Source organism: Nasonia vitripennis, chromosome 1 (genome assembly GCF_009193385.2).
Source record: "Nasonia vitripennis strain AsymCx chromosome 1, Nvit_psr_1.1, whole genome shotgun sequence".
In the NCBI taxonomy this organism is placed as follows: Eukaryota; Metazoa; Arthropoda; class Insecta; order Hymenoptera; family Pteromalidae; genus Nasonia; species Nasonia vitripennis.
In genome coordinates this window covers 15098019-15117724 of record NC_045757.1, presented here as the reverse complement: position 1 = coordinate 15117724, position 19706 = coordinate 15098019, and the positions used below count along the sequence as shown (strand labels likewise).

General features: G+C 40.1%; 2 protein-coding genes across 5 annotated transcripts; one reads left to right on the top strand and one right to left on the bottom strand.

Moving 5' to 3' along the window:
- Positions 1 to 20: 20 nt before the first annotated feature.
- On the bottom strand, positions 21 to 7125 carry LOC100680487. Of its 4 annotated transcripts, XM_016990270.2 has the most exons (8): positions 7022 to 7125; positions 6623 to 6742; positions 4736 to 5076; positions 3804 to 4170; positions 3209 to 3679; positions 760 to 3116; positions 485 to 687; positions 21 to 425 (listed from the first exon to the last, which is right to left on the bottom strand). In XM_016990270.2, exons 3-8 carry the CDS (start codon positions 5063 to 5065, stop codon positions 275 to 277), a joined length of 3879 nt encoding a protein of 1292 aa, XP_016845759.1. In that variant the 5' UTR covers positions 5066 to 5076; positions 6623 to 6742; positions 7022 to 7125; the 3' UTR covers positions 21 to 274. The 4 variants fall into 4 exon arrangements, with proteins under 4 accessions (XP_016845759.1, XP_031787529.1, XP_016845758.1 ...); XM_031931669.1 differs by lacking the exon at positions 7022 to 7125 and having other exon boundaries at positions 6623 to 6824; XM_016990269.3 differs by lacking the exons at positions 6623 to 6742; positions 7022 to 7125 and adding an exon at positions 5335 to 5730.
- Positions 6171 to 8545, top strand: LOC100119459 (ubiquitin-related modifier 1). Its single transcript, XM_001603183.5, has 5 exons — positions 6171 to 6433; positions 6570 to 6637; positions 6723 to 6804; positions 7454 to 7502; positions 8121 to 8545. Exons 1-5 carry the CDS (start codon positions 6390 to 6392, stop codon positions 8187 to 8189), a joined length of 312 nt encoding a protein of 103 aa, XP_001603233.1. The 5' UTR covers positions 6171 to 6389; the 3' UTR covers positions 8190 to 8545.
- The last annotated feature ends 11161 nt before the right edge of the window (positions 8546 to 19706 follow it).

The following is a 19706-nucleotide window of genomic DNA, read 5'->3' as shown; positions in this document are numbered from 1 at the left end:
AATAAATAACGAAGTAGATGTATAATTTATCTCTTTTATTACATATATATCAGATACTTAAAAATGTATGTCATCGCAGCTTTTGTAAAGCAGTATTCGCTAGCATTTTGTTTCTTTATACTTTTAATTGGCCGTATATTTATATTTTGTTACACATCATAGTAAGAGTGAAAAAGGAACAAATTCATGCAATCAATGCTGGATTGCCGGAGAAAATAAAAAAAGTACCTCTTTTGCCAACTATTTACAAAGAACGTTAGAAGGTATAGCCATATCAGTTTATAATTTCCTCGTTACGTAGTGTGTCGAGCATATCACGTAGCGCATCCGAACGACTGCGTAGCTTATCCATTTCTTCGCGGAAGAACTCTAGCTGAGCCTCTATCTCACTAGTCTTGTCGTTCCTTTGACGACACGATAAACATCTGAAAAATTGCGTTTATTTAAAAACAAAATTAATTCAATAATTTTTTGACATACTTACTTTTCATTAGCACGGGGCGAACAAGATTGTTGATGGGGGGAACATGCTCTCTGTTGCGTGGACGTGCTTGGTTGATATACCGAAGCATTGTGGCGTAAAGCCGATTTGTTAATAGGATTGGAAGTTCGACAGTCGCCACAACCTTTGAGTAAATCCAGCAAAAGTCCTCTCACTCTTCTTCCACTTAGCTTTCGTTTTCGTCCCTGCAATTGAAATAAGTTTGATTATGGAACTCACCTTTTAACAATTTCTTCATTAAAAAAATGTATACATACCTCTAACGTTTCAGATGTTTGTTTTTGAGAAATTAAAGGATCGTTATCGTTTTGACAAGAGGCGGGTTCAGAGAAATCATCACCATTGCCCTTCTTCGTGCATGAACCTGGTGGGACTAGCTTGTTACTGCAGGAATGCGGAGAGTTTTCGTTAGCGGAATGGCCAAAGTTTGGGGAAAGATGCGGGTTTTCCTCCTCAGCGGATTCTTCCTCATCTTCGTCGGTAGGATTGAAGGAGTGCCGGCGAACGAACGGCTGGTGCCTGTGCGTCTCGGCTTGTGGAAAGTTCCTACAGTGGCTGTGATGGCTATTGTAGCAACACGGAGACTTACTTTGATGATAGACGTTGGGCATGGAAAACCTTCGGCCATCGTCAAATGTTGGAACACCACAGCAGTTGCTTCGTCGCTCTTCCTTGTGAACGCATCCACAAGGCGCTTCTTCGACTCTCACCGTAGGGGGGCAACAGGTGTGTTGATTCTCGTGTGCACTGTGGTTACACGATGGCCAAGAAAGACGGTGATTGTGGCCGTTGCAACTGTCACAATCTGCGACGGTATTGTTCACATCGCAAGAATGTTGCTGATGGTGGTGCGTGAATCTTGGCAGAACTTTAGATTTCTTACTCGTGGATAAAGAACTTTGATTGTTGAAGATCCGCGGCGTGCTCTGCCAGCGGAAGCCTGGTCTCGGATCTTTTGATCTAATCGAGGCATTTAATTCCTCGTTATTTTGACTCGTAGATGCTTGGCTCAATTCCTTTCCCCAGATGTTTATAGTACCGTTCATCTCAGTCATGTAGACTTCTACGTTACCCAGTAGATATGGACCGCATTCTCGAACGCCTGGTTTAGGATTGCTCGTAACTTCTTTAGCTTGAATTAAAAAACTATGCTCTTTCCCCGCTTCACTTTCTGGGTATACAAACACCTTTACGTCGTCGTCAAAGTTTTTTACGTAAACATCTTCGTCTCCGTTTATATCTTCATCATCAGCATTTACATTGCTGTCTTCAAGATCGATAACTGGCGGTTCTGAGGCCTCCGACGTCTTCCTAGTCTTATCCGTGTGAGGAATTTTGAACGGTTGGGCAGTGCTCGAATGTTCCTCGCTGTCCTCTGCCTTTCGCTTCTTCGAATTGGGCGGCCCAGCGTCTACAGATTCTGCATTATCGTTCTGTGCAGAGGTACCAGCTTCATTGGGATTTTCATGCGCAGGTGTCCTGGAACGTTTGCGATTGACTTTGTCCGATTTTGACTTGCCATGAGTTATACTCGAGAGAGTCTGCAATATTCTTTGCGAAGTCATAAACGCTCTTGACAACGGATTTCTCACTTTTGGCGTTTTAGGTTGCTGGTTCGCACTCTCATCTGAGTTTAGAGCAGTTGTAACATTGGGTGGAGGTTCCATAGAAATTGCAGCACTTCCTGTACTATCAGACCATTGAGAGCTGACTGCTGACATTAAGCTGGTAGTCGTTAATCGTGGATTGACTTGTGGCTCGGTGTTATCGTCATCAATCATAGGCATGCTTGGAGCTTCTGTAGGAGCCTCAGTTTGAATAGCTATTACTTTCGTTTCAAGAGGAGATTTTCGCTGCTGGTATTGTGCAACCATCTTCCTTAAATTTTCCAACTCCATTTTCATACCCAAGTTTTCTGACATCGTTTTTTGATAAGCGTCGCGTAAGTTATCGAATTGCATATTTCGCTGATGAAGTTCTGACCTCAGTTGGTTTATCACAGGGTCCTCTTGATATACGGTTGCCGTGGATTTATCCACCATCATAACAGGTGTTTTCCTGTTGTACATTTCATCATCTTCTGCCTCTGTACTGCGATAATTACTCACGACGCTTTCTATTTGAAATCCGCAACCCGACTCTGTTTTATTGTTACAGTTTTCGGATATTTCTTGTATCTCTTGAGAAACACTCTCCTCGTGAATAACTTCTTCGTTGATTTCCTTGTCCGACCCCTTCATGTACTCTTCATAACTCAGAGTGCGCAGATCACATACAATATTTCCTGCATCTTCTCCATTCGATATCGTTTTTGGAGTGTACTCTTCGCGTCTATGTATCCCTTTTCTCTCTGGAATGAAATTATTTTGATTTTCAGTTAATGGAGCACCATTAATTTTGTCAAGTTTTTCTTCGCTCTTGTGCGTTTCAACGTCCACTTGATCTACATCCATTTGCTCCTGTATACTTGTATCACCATTACCCATTGAATTTGGTACAAAATACTCTGAGTTCTTTTCATAACATTCGACTGCTTCTTTTAAGGTCTTTTCAGTGTAATCCTTCATTGTCCTACACGTTAAAACGACGTCCTCATTTCTACAAATTTGTATTTCTAAAAAAAAAGAAATAATTGAATTAATTTTTTAATTTTTTTACATTCTGACTATATTATTATTATTATTATTTTGAACAAAGAGTATTTACCAGCCATTTCCTGTTGTTTATGCCTTGCTTCTTCTTTAGATTTCTTACGTATTTCACCAGATATTCTCCTTTGCTCAGACATGTTCTGTATGTATTGTTTTACTTTACTTTCGACATGAGCAAATTTACCCTGTGTAGATGGTCGACGTTCCTGATTCCTCTGAAATATTGCTTTCTGACTGAATGGATTCATAGATCTACGTTGAGGACGTTCACAATTTATGAGACTTAGATCTTGAAGAGAGTTACTACGCTCCTGTTGATGTCTAGTAAAACCATTGCTATGCCTATGTACTAAATCATCTGAACCACATTCAAAACCATCAGGATCAGAATAGTCATTCATGGCGATCATACGTGGACTTTCTGGATCATCCTCTTCATCTTCGTCATCCTCGTCGTCCTCCTCCTCATCCTCTTCATTTTCATCATCATCTTCCATTCTCTTACCACCTCTGGAACCTCTCCTGTCTATTAACAATAATAAATTTGAAACTTTTAAAAAAAGTACCCAAAAAAGATTAAATAGTTATTTAAATGAAGTAAAAATAGTCAAGTATAGTGGTTTTTATGAGAATCAAATGATTCAACTTACAGTAGTTACCAGCATGATGCATTCTTTCATTTTCTTCACTGTCGTCATCAGGGTAAGAGGAACTTCCATCTTCGTCATCATAAGAAGAGCCTCTGCCATCTTCCCCCTCATCTTCATCATTTGTGTCATCATCTATAACGCATACACTGTCACTATCATCATTGTCTTCTTGTTTTTTTGGACTAGACTTGTTGCTGCTTCCTTCTACATCAACAAACTTCTTTTCTTCTTCTTGTCTTATGTTTGTTTCCGATTCATCTATTCTAGAGAGACTGGAAATTGTCACCATAGAGGGCATTTCTTCATCCTCTATAGCTCCCTGCGACAGGTTTCCAATAAGTAGTGGCATGTCATTCTGAGATTCTTCCTGAATAAAAGAAATTATAAAAAACCAATTAAATATATTGTTTTATTAGACAAGCTCCTTTTTTAGACAATTAGATAAGCTCTTTCTATGATAGTTTGACAATACAGTTAAAGGGATGTGGGAGCTGAAAAGACTGTTTTTCTGTTCCATATAACTTTTTGAATAAAGCTCGCAATGGTGTTGAGTTTAGTGAATCATTCTACCGAAAAAAAATACCAATCGGACTTATTAATTTTTTTAAATTTATAATTTCATCAATATAATCAGCAGAGCGCCGTTTGAGATAAGTGAATCATCATTCTACCGAAAGAAAATGTCAATACGGCTTTTAGTATTTTTTGGCATTTGAAATACTAAATACCCCGTGGCAGATTTGCGAAGCTATAGCTCCCACCTTCCCTTAACTAAAATTTTTGATTTGCACATGTAAATGCATCATCTATCATCACACTATTTTTTATTTCTATACACCAATCAATCTAGCTATTACAAAAATTAAAAGTACACTGTAACAGTCCAACATTTTGAAATTCTTTTGTTTAGCGCATACAAAAAGTACACAAACCAGAGGTTTTTCCATCTCTTTCTCGTTAATCTGCTCATCCTCCTGCTGCAGCTCCAGTTTTTGGTCATTGCTCTCGTTTCTCTCGAATTCCTTGTTGACCTCTATAGCTGTGTCCTGGTCTGCCTCTCTCACCTGCTCCTGCTCCATTTCACTATCATCCCTCTGCTGCTGCGCCGTCTCCTCCACATCGTGCGTCTCCTCGACGTCATCTACAACCTGGATACCGTCGGATTCGTTGGCCTTCTCGGCCACTTGCCGTTCCTCCGGCTGCTCCTTCTCCACCTCCTGCTGCTGTTCCTCCACCTCTGCCGGCTCTGCCGACTCTGACATGGTTGCCGGTTCTGGAAAACGCGGCTCGAGTGTAACTGCCTCTTGGTCAAACTCGACGACGACGAAGACAGCCGTTTCGACTCCCCGCCATTAACGGGCGGCCACCCGGAAACTATAGGATAAGCGCCTTCGCCAAGAGCACCAGTCGTCCTTATGTACATACACGCTCGTGAACGACAAAGTGACGACACTTTTTTTGGGAATGAAACCGCCCTGTCAGCGGCTCGAGCTCTGACAAGAGCGCACGCCGCCGAGTATTATCTATATACCTGATGCGCGCTGATGGATGTCGGACACCTCGCCGGCGTTTTCGAGGCTGGACTTCCGCGCGGATCAATGGCCTCTCACGCCGCGCCGCTCTGATATAATTGGCCGCTGCGCGAATGCACCAGCTCGGTATCCGTTCTCTGCACTCCAAGTCGTCGTTGCAAAAACCCGACTCGTGTATGCTTCAAGGACGTAAACCGGGTCGGGTTTTCCGCGAAGGCCGGAGAAAAGGGGCGCGCACTGCTGCTGCTTGGAAAATCGAGTCGCCTTCTCCGCGGAATGTGTGCCTCGCGCTGCGTCGCCGCCGCAGGCGGCAGCAGCCTATAATCTATATCTACAATGCATTCCGTTCCCTTGTTCTGTGAGTTTCGTTGCGTTGTGCCGTGCCGTGTGTTCTTGTTCTGCACAGAACGGAAAGGTCGTTTCCAATCTATTGTTGCATTTCATGTTCGTACTAATTCATTTCAAAATGCGAAAAAAAATCAATTGCTGTACTAAATGTATTAGGCTTGTTGATAGATTTAACGATTTTTCACAAGATGATAAGAGACTAAAAGATTCGAAGGTGGTGCGGGCGTGAAGCCACATTTGCAGGCTATGCTTTATTTGCTTAATTTGCTTTAAATGGCCATGAAGAGTTCTTTTCGATTTATTTTCACTATTTTCAGCTGCCTTTTTGTTTACAAAATTTTGAAATGAAAATGAAATAGTACGGACATGGGCTATAACAATAGATTGGAAACAACGTTTCTGTTCTGTGCAGAACAAGAACACACGGCACAACGCAACGGAACTCACAGAACCAGGGAACGGGACGCATTGTAGATTTGTAGACAGGCCCCAGTCCGCCGTTTCGCGCACGTTGTTGTTATGCGGAACGAGAGAAACGCCGCGGACCGCGAATCGCGCGGTTTTATACGAAGCTATTTATCGCGGGAGGTTATCACTGCGCCGAGTTGCTGGGCGGTGTGCGGGTTGAAAAAGAATCGTTCTTCTTTTGTCGAGAGGAGCTCGTAGAACGTTTGCACGGAGTGGATCGAAGAGGGCCGAGGAGGACATGGCCGGAAAAGAGGATGGATTATCACTGACAGTGGAGTTTGGGTGAGCCGACTCGCGCGGGTTTCTAACCTTACTTTTTTTCGAAACTGTTCATTTTTCGTTATGCTCTCACATGCGTGTTTCATTCGAAATTGACAACTAACGGTATGGAGTGACGATTTTGTTGGTAAAATTACAGAGGCGGCGCGGAACTGCTGTTCGGAAACGTAAAGAAACATAGTATCAACTTACCAGCCGGTAAACAATGTAAGATGCTCTAAGAATCTTTTTACTGGTATGACATCTGCTCTTCCTGGAATAGCGTTGTGTTTATATCGCTTACTCTTTACAGGGTCACTACGAGAACTTATTCTGTGGATGAAAGAAAATATGCTGAAGGAGAGGCCGGAATTGTTCGTCCAAGACAACACAGTGTGAGATATTTTTTTACAAATTATTCACGCCTTTGTTAACGAGCTATCGATTCCGAAAGTAAAGAATCTGTTGTAATTTCGTTCAATTTAATGGAACAACTAATTGAAAATTATTACTTTTGAAAATCAGCTGTGCCACTTACATGTATTCGTGTTGGAAATATTAAAAAAAAAACAGTTAAAAAACGTAAAAATTTGTTAATCATAGGTATCTTACCGCGAAAACAAGACAATACTGTAGTCTTGCCGCTTGCTTTGTTGTGTGTTGTTCAACTCGGATACTCATCAAAACACGACTGATACCTTCTTGGCTTCTTCTCGAAACTGAGAGATGGAGCCACGTTAACCTAATGGCAGTGGGTGAACTGGTGTAGTGTTTTTGGCGTTATTGTTGTGAGACCTGAAAGAAATGATTGATTACCTACCTATAAATAATGCAATTTTTGGATTGCCTTGTTATCACAATTGGTATTTATAGCTATTGTCCTTGGATAAATTGTCGGATGATAAATTTATGCTCATTGCATCACTGGTTGTTACATGAATGATAGGTGACGATTATAGTTTTGTTTAGCACTGTTGATTCAAAATCTTTATAGCTATAAGTATTGATACATATCTTATCAGAGCATGTTTTTTTCTTTAACAGGAGGCCAGGTATTCTTGTTCTAGTCAACGAAGCTGATTGGGAACTATTGGTGAGTTAATTTATCTAATATTTACGATTTATTCTAATTCATTCATTGATATAATTCACTTATCTAATTAAATCAGTAGGGTATTATACGATCATGTATCCATTTTATTTTTTAAACATCATTTATTCAAATGATTCATCACTAAATAAATAAATAAGTCGATGATCTCATTCTAATAATATGGCTATATAATTATTTAAAATGGCAAAATTTTGACCATCAGGTCATTAGCATAAAAATCATTAACAAAATATTCAGAGCTCCATTCAACGGTCAAGCAAACATAGATTAGTTAGTTTGATGCTCAAATAGAAATCAGTCGAATCTAAATTTTTGCCATACATTCCTTTTACAAAAAAAAAAACATACAATCTAGAGCGCAGCCTTCATAAATAATCCACTCGTGAATTCCGCAACACCAGCCCAGAAAAAATTCAAGCCATCTTCCTTTCCCCAAAAAAAGTACAAAGCTCGTAACCCCCTCCAGCAATACACTCACCAGTTACCTCTCCCTGGGCAGTAATATCATAAAATCCCAGGACTCAAAAAACCTGCATTCACATGAAAAAAAGTGCCTCTGCCACTGACCATCCCAAACAACTCGCGTTTGCTTCGCAGGGTGAGGGCGACTACATTCTCCAACCGAATGACACGGTGCTGTTTATCTCGACACTCCACGGCGGCTAACGGCGATACTCTGTACAGCTAAGGGGAGTTTGTGCGTGTGCAGGAGAGCGGACAAAAAAGTGGCTGTAATCTCGAGCTGTCGCCGAGCCAATAAACGCCACGAGGGTGTACCTGTCCCAACTCTTGGAGCTTGCAGTTGGCTTCTGGTCTTGATTGGCTGATTCTTTGATTATTTTTTTGTTGTCTCGTACCTTACCCCCTCTTCTCGTTCGAGATCCTCTGCTGTTGTCTGCATTTTATATGTTATCCTTATACAGTCCAACTGAGCTTTTTTTTGTAAATTGAAATCGAAGCGCTTTGAACTTTGTTACGATTGTTTTGTTAAAAAATAAACGAATCTACTTGCATAAGTACAACAGAGGCTTTACTTAATTATGCTCATTAATTTGTTTTTGACTCGTTCTTATATTCGCACAACGATGCTTTTCAGGCACGAACTTCTTTTCCAAAGGTTCTCTGTTTATTCAGCTCGAAAACCGCGCCACGCGAATTCCTCATCATCCATGGCTAACATCCGCGGGAAAAATCAATTAAAAGCAAATTATTTATTCCGATGAAAAATTTAATTGAAATTCAAGACAAGCTGTCGGCCCGTCGACTGCTGAAAAGGCGAGCGAGTAATTAATTTTCGCTTTCTGAGGCTCGCGAACGCACGAAAAAAGCTCGCTCTATCTTGTAAAGAAAAGCCTGGAGAAAGGCAGCGCGCTATACGATGCCTCGAGATGAAAAACATCTTGAGGAATAATATTTGATCTCCGAAAAGCGCGTACAATTAACTTTCCTATTCCGCGAATAAATTGCCCGTTGGTCGAACACTATTCCCCTCCCCGTATACGTGTATAATACCGCCGAGTATAGAGAAAATGAAACGTATGCTATGCCTATATATCCGCATCATACAGATATAGGCGTGCGTATGGAGGCACACACAGACATGTACAGAAGGAGAGGAAGAGAGAAGAGAGAGACTCGGAAAGTCGCCCAGCGGGATAAGTCGTACGTAATGGTCATAATATAACGGGCGGCACTTTGGCCGACCTCCAAGAGTCGCCCGTCATTGCTTTACTCTTTCTCACTTCTATGCTTCTGTGTGTGTGTGTGTGTGTGTGTGTGTGTGTGTGTGTGTGCCTGTGTGTTTCTGCGTCTGCGTTTCTTTGGAGTGTACATACACGCGGCAATTGCGCTCTCGCGGCTTTACATACATTACGTTACAATTAACATCAGCAGCCGAAAGTTTCGTACTTTTGAGCAAACGCGCGCCGGCTCTTTTTCTCAGATCTCTGCTCGATTTATCGCCCGGTACAGCAGCGAAACTTGGACCGTTTGTTATTTCAACCTCGCGCGCTGGGGATATGTTCATTTGCAGTGCCGACTCTACATCGGAGGGGCGGTGTTTCTTGATCTGTTTTTTTTTATTTCTTGACCTGGATGGATTTGAGCTTTTTTGGGTCAAATTCGAACGTGTATTCGTTATAGCGTTATGGATAGTTGGGAAAAAGTTTTTATTGTGCTTATTTCTTGTTTTTTTTTTTCATTCATACATAGGGTGGATGGGAAGAAGTCGCGTCGCCAATTACTTGCAGAATTCTAATTATTAATTCAGCGTTATAAAATTTTTGAACAAGAAGTGAATATTCAGTGCCTCTGATCTAGGCAGGTAATTAACCTTTTTCGATTTCCAGCCCTCTGCTGTTGGAAATGAGCAACTTTTCATTCGCTTTTGATGAAATGCATTAGAAACTAGTAATTAATGTTTGTTTGGCATAGAGAAGCCCGTCTGCGTTTAGAAGTGGCGTCTGATCACATACGAACGGTACTACTTTTGATGCATCTCAATTGTCGCGGGCCGTAAATATTGTTGTGCAGTTCTTCGTGGTGTATGAAGTATTAATTCATCAATTCTGTGATATATAACACTTGGCTTAAGATTCACCGCACCTTCCAGCTGACTTATTCCCTCGAAGAATCGCAATTTTCCAGATCCATCATAATACATTCCGACGAACCGCGTAGACAATATTCCCGAGTATATTCGATTCGGCTGCGAAAGTTACAAATAAATGCGACTCAGCTCTCGCGCTCGGCGCAATTCCCGTAATTCCCGATGTCACGTTCGAGCGCGGTCACGTGATCTATTATGCGCGCCGTACGTATATATACGTATGTATAAAGCGCAGACCGAGTATGGAGCAACGTGATTATACGCCGGAGTTAATTAAACTTCAAACAAACTCGGATTTTTGCTCCTGCGGACGAAAGCTCGTGCTTCCCATGCACACGAGCACGTGTATAATTATATGCGAGCATTCGCAAAAAGAAAAAAAAATAAACACACACACGTGAGCTATATGTATACATCCACCCGTGAGCTATAAAAAAAAGCTGATACGTCAGATAAAGAAAATCGTTTCATCCTCGAATCTGCATTAGGCAAGTCGCACCTATGCACACGCCATAACCAGAAACTCTCTCTCTCTCTCTCTCTCTCTCTCTCTCTCTCTCTCTCTCTCTCTCTCTCTCTCTCTCTCTCCGTGCAGTGTATCAATTCAAAGCGTCGGCAGCAGCGCCAGTGCGACAGTCGCTCTCCTGCACAGTCATAGAATCCCAGAAGCTATATGCAGCGGCAGCAAGCGAATGCTCGCAGCTGCTGTCTAGTCCAGTAGTCCGGGCTGTGGACGAGAACTCGCTCGCTTGCACTCTCCTACACACACATATGAGCGCACATCCGTCCTCGCGCATGGACGCACGTGCGTTGCCCTCTCTCGCTCACTCGCTGGTCTCTGTGTACTGGGGGTGGGCCGACGCATGGCTCGCGATGTAATCATGGGTGACACAATTAATCACCCGAGCTTCGCGCGCGGCTTGCATCTCCCGCTGTCCGTCCGTCTGTCTCTGCTCTGGATCTCGAGTCTGCTTCTACACGTTCCGGCTTGCCCTGTAGCTTCCACGTAAGGGGGTTTTCTTGCGGTTCGTGCGGCCATTAGCAATTGGCTGCTGCAAGGCGTGAAGCATTTTTGTCGATGCTTCTTCCGAGCTAAGAATGATCGTGTACTTTATCTCCCGAGAGTTTGACTTAATCAACCGGGGCGCCGCCTGAAAAAAAAAACGGAACTTGCTCCCGCATCCAACCGATCCGGCAATTACATGACCAAGTGCCGGGACAAAAAGCCGCAGCGATATCGTTACGCAGCTGTCGTTCTCTCTCTCTCTCTCTCTCTCTCTCTCTCTCTCTCTCGCTCGCGGGCAAAAGGAGGAAAGAAGCGAGATAGAATCGGCAGAAAGCAAGCTTCGGCTGCTGTAGCTATAGTTACATACCCATACATACTGCTACATACAGCACACTCGCTCCCTTCCGAATTAAAGTTTCGCCTCGCCCTAACGGTTGTTTCACTTGGCCGCGCGAGTGTAATTTCTGTTATCTCTAGCCGACGGGCCGCCAACGCTTAGCTCCACACGCAGAGCGAGAGGGAGAGGGAGAGGGAGAGAAAGACCGAGGCGAAATATAAAATAATAAAGGCTCGGCGGCTGCAGTCGTCGCAAAGTCTGTCGCCGAGGTGTGGAGAGAAAGAGAGAGAATGCGAAGCTACCTACGCGGATTCCGGCCGGTATAACTTTGCCTATTACGGCCAAACTGTTTTGCGCTAACGCGTCTTCAACTTTTAACGGCTCGCGTTCGTTCGCCGAACACGCCGAGTGTCGCGCTACTACTGTTAACGGCTGCGCCGCTTTCTTCCTATTCGTTCTCCTCTCGATTCTCCTCTTCTCCTATAGGGATATCACAATAGACACTCCATAGGCAGATCGAATTCGTTCGTTCGATAGAGTATGTAGTTGAAGTTCGCAACGTTTCTAGCAACGAAAATTTTTTTTCAGTTGGTCACTTTTTAACAATGGGTAATGATTTTTTGGCTTAAAAATGGCTAAATGTCAGTTTTGGCGATGATCCCTGATGAGGAACTCGATTTAGAGGGCGCTGTCGAAGTCCAATCCCCCAAAAAAATTTCAAACTTTCTTGTCTAAGTGCTCGGCTCACACGATTATTATCCCTTTTTCGGGCGGATTATTGTTCCTAGCAATATGACGTACAAGTATAGCGTATTTCGTGTAAATCAAAAGTGGGGAACCTTATCTAGAAGGCGCTCAAAGACATAAAAAGCACGGATTTCGAACTTTGTCGACAAAGTTCTCGGCTTACACACCTAATATCCCTTTTTTGCGACGGATTATTGTCACTAGTAGTATAACAAATAATTACAGCAAGTTTGGTACAGATCGAAGGTGGGGAACCTTATCTAGAGGGCGCTTGAATAGGTGAAAATGGCGGATTTTGAACTTTTTTGACTAATTTTTGGCTTACGCACCTATTATCCCTTTTTTAACGATGGATTATTGTTCTTAGCATTGTTGTTAGAATTATTATTTATTGTTCTTTTGAGATTACTGTTACTGGTCTTAATATTTATCTATATATCATTATCTCTACCAAGATCATTTTGTATTCTCAATGCAGAAAATTTAAGTTTAATTGACTTTTAGTTATGCTAAAACGATTTTTCAAACCCAACACTACGCTGCTTTGGGGTGGGGAAAAATGTACCGAAAGCTTATTTTGCAGATAAATAAAAATACCAAAAGTTAAAAATACTGAAGAAACAAATCCCATCAAGTAAAGTTGCCGAAAAAAAAGTCACGAAGGGTAAAAATGCCGAAAGCTAAGATTTGTTCAAAATGATAAAAATTTTGTTCATTCACCGATCAACATATATGTTCCGGCGTTTTTAACTTTCGGCATTTTTACCCGTCGTGAATAATTATTCGGCACTTTTGGAAATCGAATATTCTGACCGTTGACACTTTCATCTTTCGGCAAATTTACCCCTCGGTAAAGATATATTCAGCATTAATATTTATCTGCAAAATTATCTTTTGCTGCAATGATCCCCACCCGCTGCTTTGATCGTTATATTAATTTTAACCTATGTTCAATAATGTATCTTAGTAAAATAAAAATATTTGGAGGTAATGTAAGGTTTGTTTCTAGTCATTTAAACATTCACATATATTATTATAGAATGATTTATTGAATTTACCACTACGCCGGTCTTCTATTCGTTATTTACTGTAAGTTTTATTAAGAAAACTATATTCGATAAAATGCCGCGTTATTAGACATAGCCACCCTTCAAAAGAGTTTACATAATTTTCTGATAATTGGGAATCTATTGGTTGAAAGAAATTTATTTTCCCTTGTTCTTTTATAGGGGCTAAATGGATAATGGCGATCTTATTACTTTCATCTTAAGGCTTCTATACATTTACCGTGATGATTTTATTGAAATAGAACCGTTCAACAAAATGTTTATTTTCGTTTGATAGATGTTTTTAATTCTGTTACAATGCCGCTACCCTAAGCGGGTCTTGGGCGTTGTCGTCCAGATCGGACGGGTGGGTGCCTATCACCACTACACAGCGCGTCCTTAGGTTGCGGATAGAGGAACAGCCCCTGAGAAAGAGGTTAGCTGCGAATAAATTGAATAAGCAGCCGCGGACAGCCGATAGGAACAGGCGTGGGTATGATGAGCCCACACTGTCGAACGCATTCATCTAGAAACACTACGCAAGCACCACAACTACAGAAATAAGAAGCGGGAATATCAAAAGAATCTTATTAGGAGAATAGAAACTAACAGTAAGGAAAATAACCCCCGCGAAATGTACAGAGGGATTAATGCCATCAGAAAGGGTTTTAGGAGTAGAGCGCAATTGATGAAGGACGAAAACGGGGACCTCGTAACAAATGACAACGAATTACTGTCGCTGTGGAAAAATTATTTCGATAAATTATTAAACATGCACGAAAATAGCGAAGAATTAGGGGACGCAATTCACACTGCTGAACCCCACGTGGAGGAACCGAGCTACCAAGAAGTAGAGGCCGCGATTAAAAAACTAAAAAACAACAAAGCCGCGGGAAATGACTTTATACCAGCTGAGTTACTCAAATATGGGGGCGTCGAGCTCACTTTCAAAATCTATAAACTAGTATGTGCCATCTGGAAAAATGAAACAATACCCGAAAATTGGAAGGAATCTATCATTATACCGATTTTTAAAAAGGGGGATAAGACAGACTGCAATAACTATAGGGGTATTTCACTTTTAGCAACGTGCTACAAAGTTCTGTCAAACGTAATACAAGCTAGACTCACTCCATTCGCGGAAGATATAGTAGGAGATTATCAGTGCGGATTTCGGCGCAACAGATCGACGAGCGAACAAATGTTTACCATAAGACAGTTGTTAGAGAAAAAGTGGGAATTTTGCGAAACCATACACCAACTATTTATAGATTTTAAAAAAGCGTACGACTGTATTAAGCGAAGCAAAATGTATCAAATTCTAGTACTTCTCGGTGTACCGAAAAAACTCGTGAGATTAATTCAAATGTGTCTGAACGGAAGCACGGGAAAGGTCCGAGTAGGCGGTAATGTATCAGAACCCTTCATGATACGCGATAGTTTAAAACAAGGGCATGGACTCTCTACGGTGCTGTTCAACTTAACGTTAGAGTATGCCGTTAGAAAAATGCAGGTTAGCCAGATGGGCGCAACGCTTAATGGAACAACGCAGATACTAGGCTACGCAGATGATTTGGATATACTGGGGGATTGTAGGGTAACGGTAGCAAGAAACGCGGAAATCCTCATAAAATCGGTGGAGTATACAGGGTTAGAAGTGAGTGAATCAAAAACAAAGTACATGATTGTGGATAAGCTAGGCATCTGCAGAGGGGAGGAAGATCTCAGAGTTGGGAATTTTACTTTTGAAAAGGTTAGTGAATTCAGGTATCTGGGTACGACCATAAATGATAGAAACGAGATTAATGTCGAAATAAATAAGAGACTCCATTCGGGTAATGCTTGCTTCTACGCCGTGAGTAATTTACTTAAGTCGAGGCTGTTGTCTAAAAACGTTAAAATAAGAATATACAGGACAATAATACTGCCGGTGGTTCTGTGCGGGTGCGAAACGTGGGCTCTCACTAAGCAGGCGGACAACCGTTTGAGGGTATTTGAAAATAAAGTCTTGCGAAAAATATACGGGCCGAAGAAAGATGAGGAAACCGGGGAATGGAGGAGACTACACAATGATGAGTTACACAATCTGTACGCGTCACCAAATATTAACAGAATAATAAAATCGCGCAGATTGGGATGGGCAGGGCACGTAGCGAGAATGGGAGACGACCGTACGACAGCGCGTGTCATGAAGGGCAGGCCGATGGTAACGCGACCTCTAGGTAGACCTAGAAGTAGATGGGAGGACAACGTAAAAGCGGATCTAGTAGAAATAGGACGGGTGGGTGTCGATCGGAGAGGTGCATCTTGGGTGGGGTTGACACAAGATAGGGCAGCGTGGAAGGCTTGCGTAGATGAGGCGATGAACTTTCGTGTTCCAAATGCCATTAAAAAAAAAAAGATGTTTTTAATTCATATAGTTGCTTAGTCTGGAAGTGAAAAACGCGCAGGTTCTATTGTCTTACAACACGTATTTAATTGTATGCGATTGTTTTACCATTTTTGGCGAGTATGGTTATATTGCTTGTATAATATTGTATATTTTTAGGGTAGTTAAAAATAAATGAGTACGACGAAGTATCTAGCGCTATAACTGTATATGTTAAATTATTTATTTTTTCAGTGTACAACCGACAATAAGTGAATCATAGAATGGTCTACTGACCTGCTGACGACAAATCTTTTATAAACGCGATTCGTTAGATGTTATTTGTTTACATAGTCTACTTACTATACTTTTTTTGTTTACCGACACTGCGTAAACGTCTTCGTATTACGTTGTTGTTTTGCAACATTATTCATATACGCATTAAAAATTGATTATAAAAGGGTCTACTGACCTACTGACCCTTCAATGTCCTTCATGCGACTATTTTTACTCAAACTTAATGATGATTTTTTTAAAAATATAGCAAACATAATAATTCTACTATTATAAACTGACAATTACAAATGAATTTTCATCTGCAATTGTTAATGTATGATAGCAGAATTAAAAATCGTAACTATTTTTTAAAATAATCCATCATTTATATTGAGAACAAATACATAAGCAGAGAATTCAACCTTTAAAGGCAGTTCAGCCTCCTTCATTGCAGAACATTTCTGGATAAATTGATGTACTGGCTCCTTCCGCTAAAATTCCGCTCGTTCATGTCGTTCTGCTGTTTGGTACATTGATCGCTAATAGAGTGAGAGAGATTTGCTATATTCTTTTGTTTTCAGAGATTTAAACAAAGTAGGTGCATTTAATGTTACACTTTTCAAAATCAGCGTTATTCTAACAACCAATCATGGTAAGTTTTAAGACATTAGCTACAGCGCTGCGATTAACCAATCACATTTTTCGATTCATCAGAAATTTTCCGATATCACTTTTTTCAAGAGAATCTGTTCAAGTTTTTTTTTTATGATTTTACATATTCTTCATATTTTCTGCAAAATTGACAAAAGTAAGTTTCTTCCTTGATTATTTGTATTACCCTATCACATCGAATCGTACATTTCTCGTGATTTTTCCGATGGTATATTAGACATTCAATTGCTTTCAAATCTATTTTCTTAGACGAACAATAAATGCACTGGTCTTCCATGTTTGCGGATTACAGCAATAATGTGTGAGCGACTGTTTCTCGAAATTCTATAGGATTAAAATTCATATTAAATGCATTTTGCTTTCTGATGCAATCCATGTAGTGCATCACATACAAGCCACAATTTTCGGTATCAGATGGTGATTGGTAGGGACGATTCTTCATTATGTCACCTTTCACCCACTTTATATTTTTCAATTTCTTGAATGACGATCCTTCGTAACAGTTATCAATAAAATGATTTAGAGCTTCTAAAACTCTAGTATAGTCCTCCCAAAATTCGTAAGGATTGAGTAATGCCAACTCTTTTTTCTCAATATTGAGAATTACTAGTTGAACGTGCTGATTAAATGAGTACGGCATAAATACTATATTCCGCAAGGCCTTAGTTGTCTGGCTAATTCGTAGATTTCTATTCACTCTTTTTTCACTGTGTTTCCCTACGATTGGGGTCGCATCCTCTGTGGAGATGTACGTTAGATCCATCCACTCATCAAGACAAGCAGCAGCAAAGGCATCAACGATTGTTAAATTAACCTCATGCTCTCTTAGAAGAGTCGGAAATTCTCTCGTAGTCACGGTAATTATTTTGCTATTCAGGTTTTTCTTAACATCATAACATGCGATAGTTATCTCTTTATGTTCCCAATTCATATAATATTAAGGGTCTTTGACTAAACCGTTAAAGAATCTTGGAACACTAAATGTACTTTCTTTAACATTGTTGGCTTTATCAAAGTCTAATATTTCTACGGCATCATTATGTGAAATCTCATTTGATTTTTCATCAAGTTACACCAGCTTCGAAATCTTGCATGGATTACTATCCTCAAGGCATGGTGAATGATCTCTTTTTCGTTTGTTGATTTGTTTCTCAGTGTCAGATTCATGTTCATTCTTGTCTTGTACTTGAATAATTTCTGAGACACTTTCCTCTTCATTTTTCTCTAATTCTTTCTCCTTGGCTGTTTTTGCTTAGCCCAACTTTCTTCCACAAGAGGATTCGACGCATCATCCTCTTTCGCATGTTCCATAAGCGCTTCTTCGTTTTGCAAAATATCGGTTGTTCTTGATTTATTTTTCGTAATTTTCCTTTTTTTATTTGACTTTCTTTCTGCAGATATTTCACCCGCTTCGGATTTTAACTGAGAATTTTCCAATGTATTACGTGATTTGCTTTCTCTAGATGTGTTCTTTTTTTCAGATGCTACCGTAGGATACAATGGCCTTTTGCGCGAGTTTTTAGTTCCTGTCAGCTTGTCATTTCTTGCAATTAGCGCTCGTGTGGATTCTTGATCTGTCTTTAATGCTCTGACTACATTACCTATCGAATACTGACTGTATCCTTTTAATACTAGCTCTTTCATGGTTTTATTAGAGCTTTCGACGTATGCATTGCTAACTCTAGAAATACCTGGAGCAAATATATCCAAGTCCAATGAACTCCATAGATTTGCGTAAGGCATCCACTTGGTTATTACTTTTTTCATGAAGTCTGGAGCGTAAAATGGATTAATTTCCTTTTCTGAAAAATCTTTGTCATTACGTTGAATTGCAATCGTTTGCTCATCTGTCATAATCTTATTAAACTCTACGTAATACGGTGAATTTCTATAGATTGTATCACTTTTTTCAATATCATTACAAATTTTGTTGAGCTCTTCGATATCTTCTTCATCTTTAACTGTTCCAGCAGCACTCTCGAATGTGGAAGCATGATAATTCTTCGATCCAGTTATTACTCGTATGCTGTCTTCAGCTATTTTCGCAGGTTTATTAAAAAGAATAACACATACATGTTTAAACAGCTCGTACATATGCTCTAAATTTCTAGCCACGCATAATAGTTGCATACATCCTTTGAGAACTTGCTTAAATGTCGGATATGTTTGTTAAATATGAGTATTCGGGTCCAAATACGTAATTAATATTAACATGAGCTTCTTATAATTGCTTTGAAGCGTTAATAAAAAAAATGACAAGTAAATTAATTGTTCGAACACTCAAATATTTGTCGTAAGTCAATTGTCTGAATACATTAAATTTAATTTTTAAAAAAATGTAATGATTTCAGTTGTTAGTAATAAGGTAACACTTTTGTACACAAACGACAAGAAACAAAATGTGGCCACTGTTGAAGGGAATGCAGTAAACGCAAGGGAGTTTGAACAAAAAATGCATGTAACTACAAACAAAATACGCCACGAGGTATTTCGTATTTCAAATGCCAAACAAAAAACTAAAAGTCTAATTAACTTTTTCTTTCCGTAGAATGATTAATTAAGCTCAAAAGAATGGCACTGTGCTATTTATATTGATAGAAATAAAAATAACAAAAAGTTTATCGGTACTAATTAGTTTTAAATTTAGCCCTGAGATCGCGCTAGGATCGTGTAAACACCCATTCGTATTTCAAAACTTGTTAAAAAACTGAAAGTCCAATTGACAATTTCTTTCGATAAAATGATTCTTTAAATAAAACACTATTGCGCTCTGGTCTTAATTGTTCATTGCACGCTTTATTTAAAAAGTTTCATGGACCAGAAAAACAGGGTTTTTTCACTTCCACATCCCCTTAACTCTTAAACCTTTCACTTAAGTTATCGCATCTCGTACAAAAACGATTTTTTCATTTTCCGATGTTTTTTTTAGATCTGCTTCATGAAATGACTTGAAATTAAGGTGGTTTATATTTTTTCTAACCTTCAATAATCATGATTTTTATTAGAAAGGTTTGACGGTTTTAAAATATTGCACTCTTTGGTGTATAACAAAAGAAGAACGATGATTAAGAATCTAAATTCTCCGCGGTAAACAATAGTATATTGCGTATCAAGGGTGTAAAG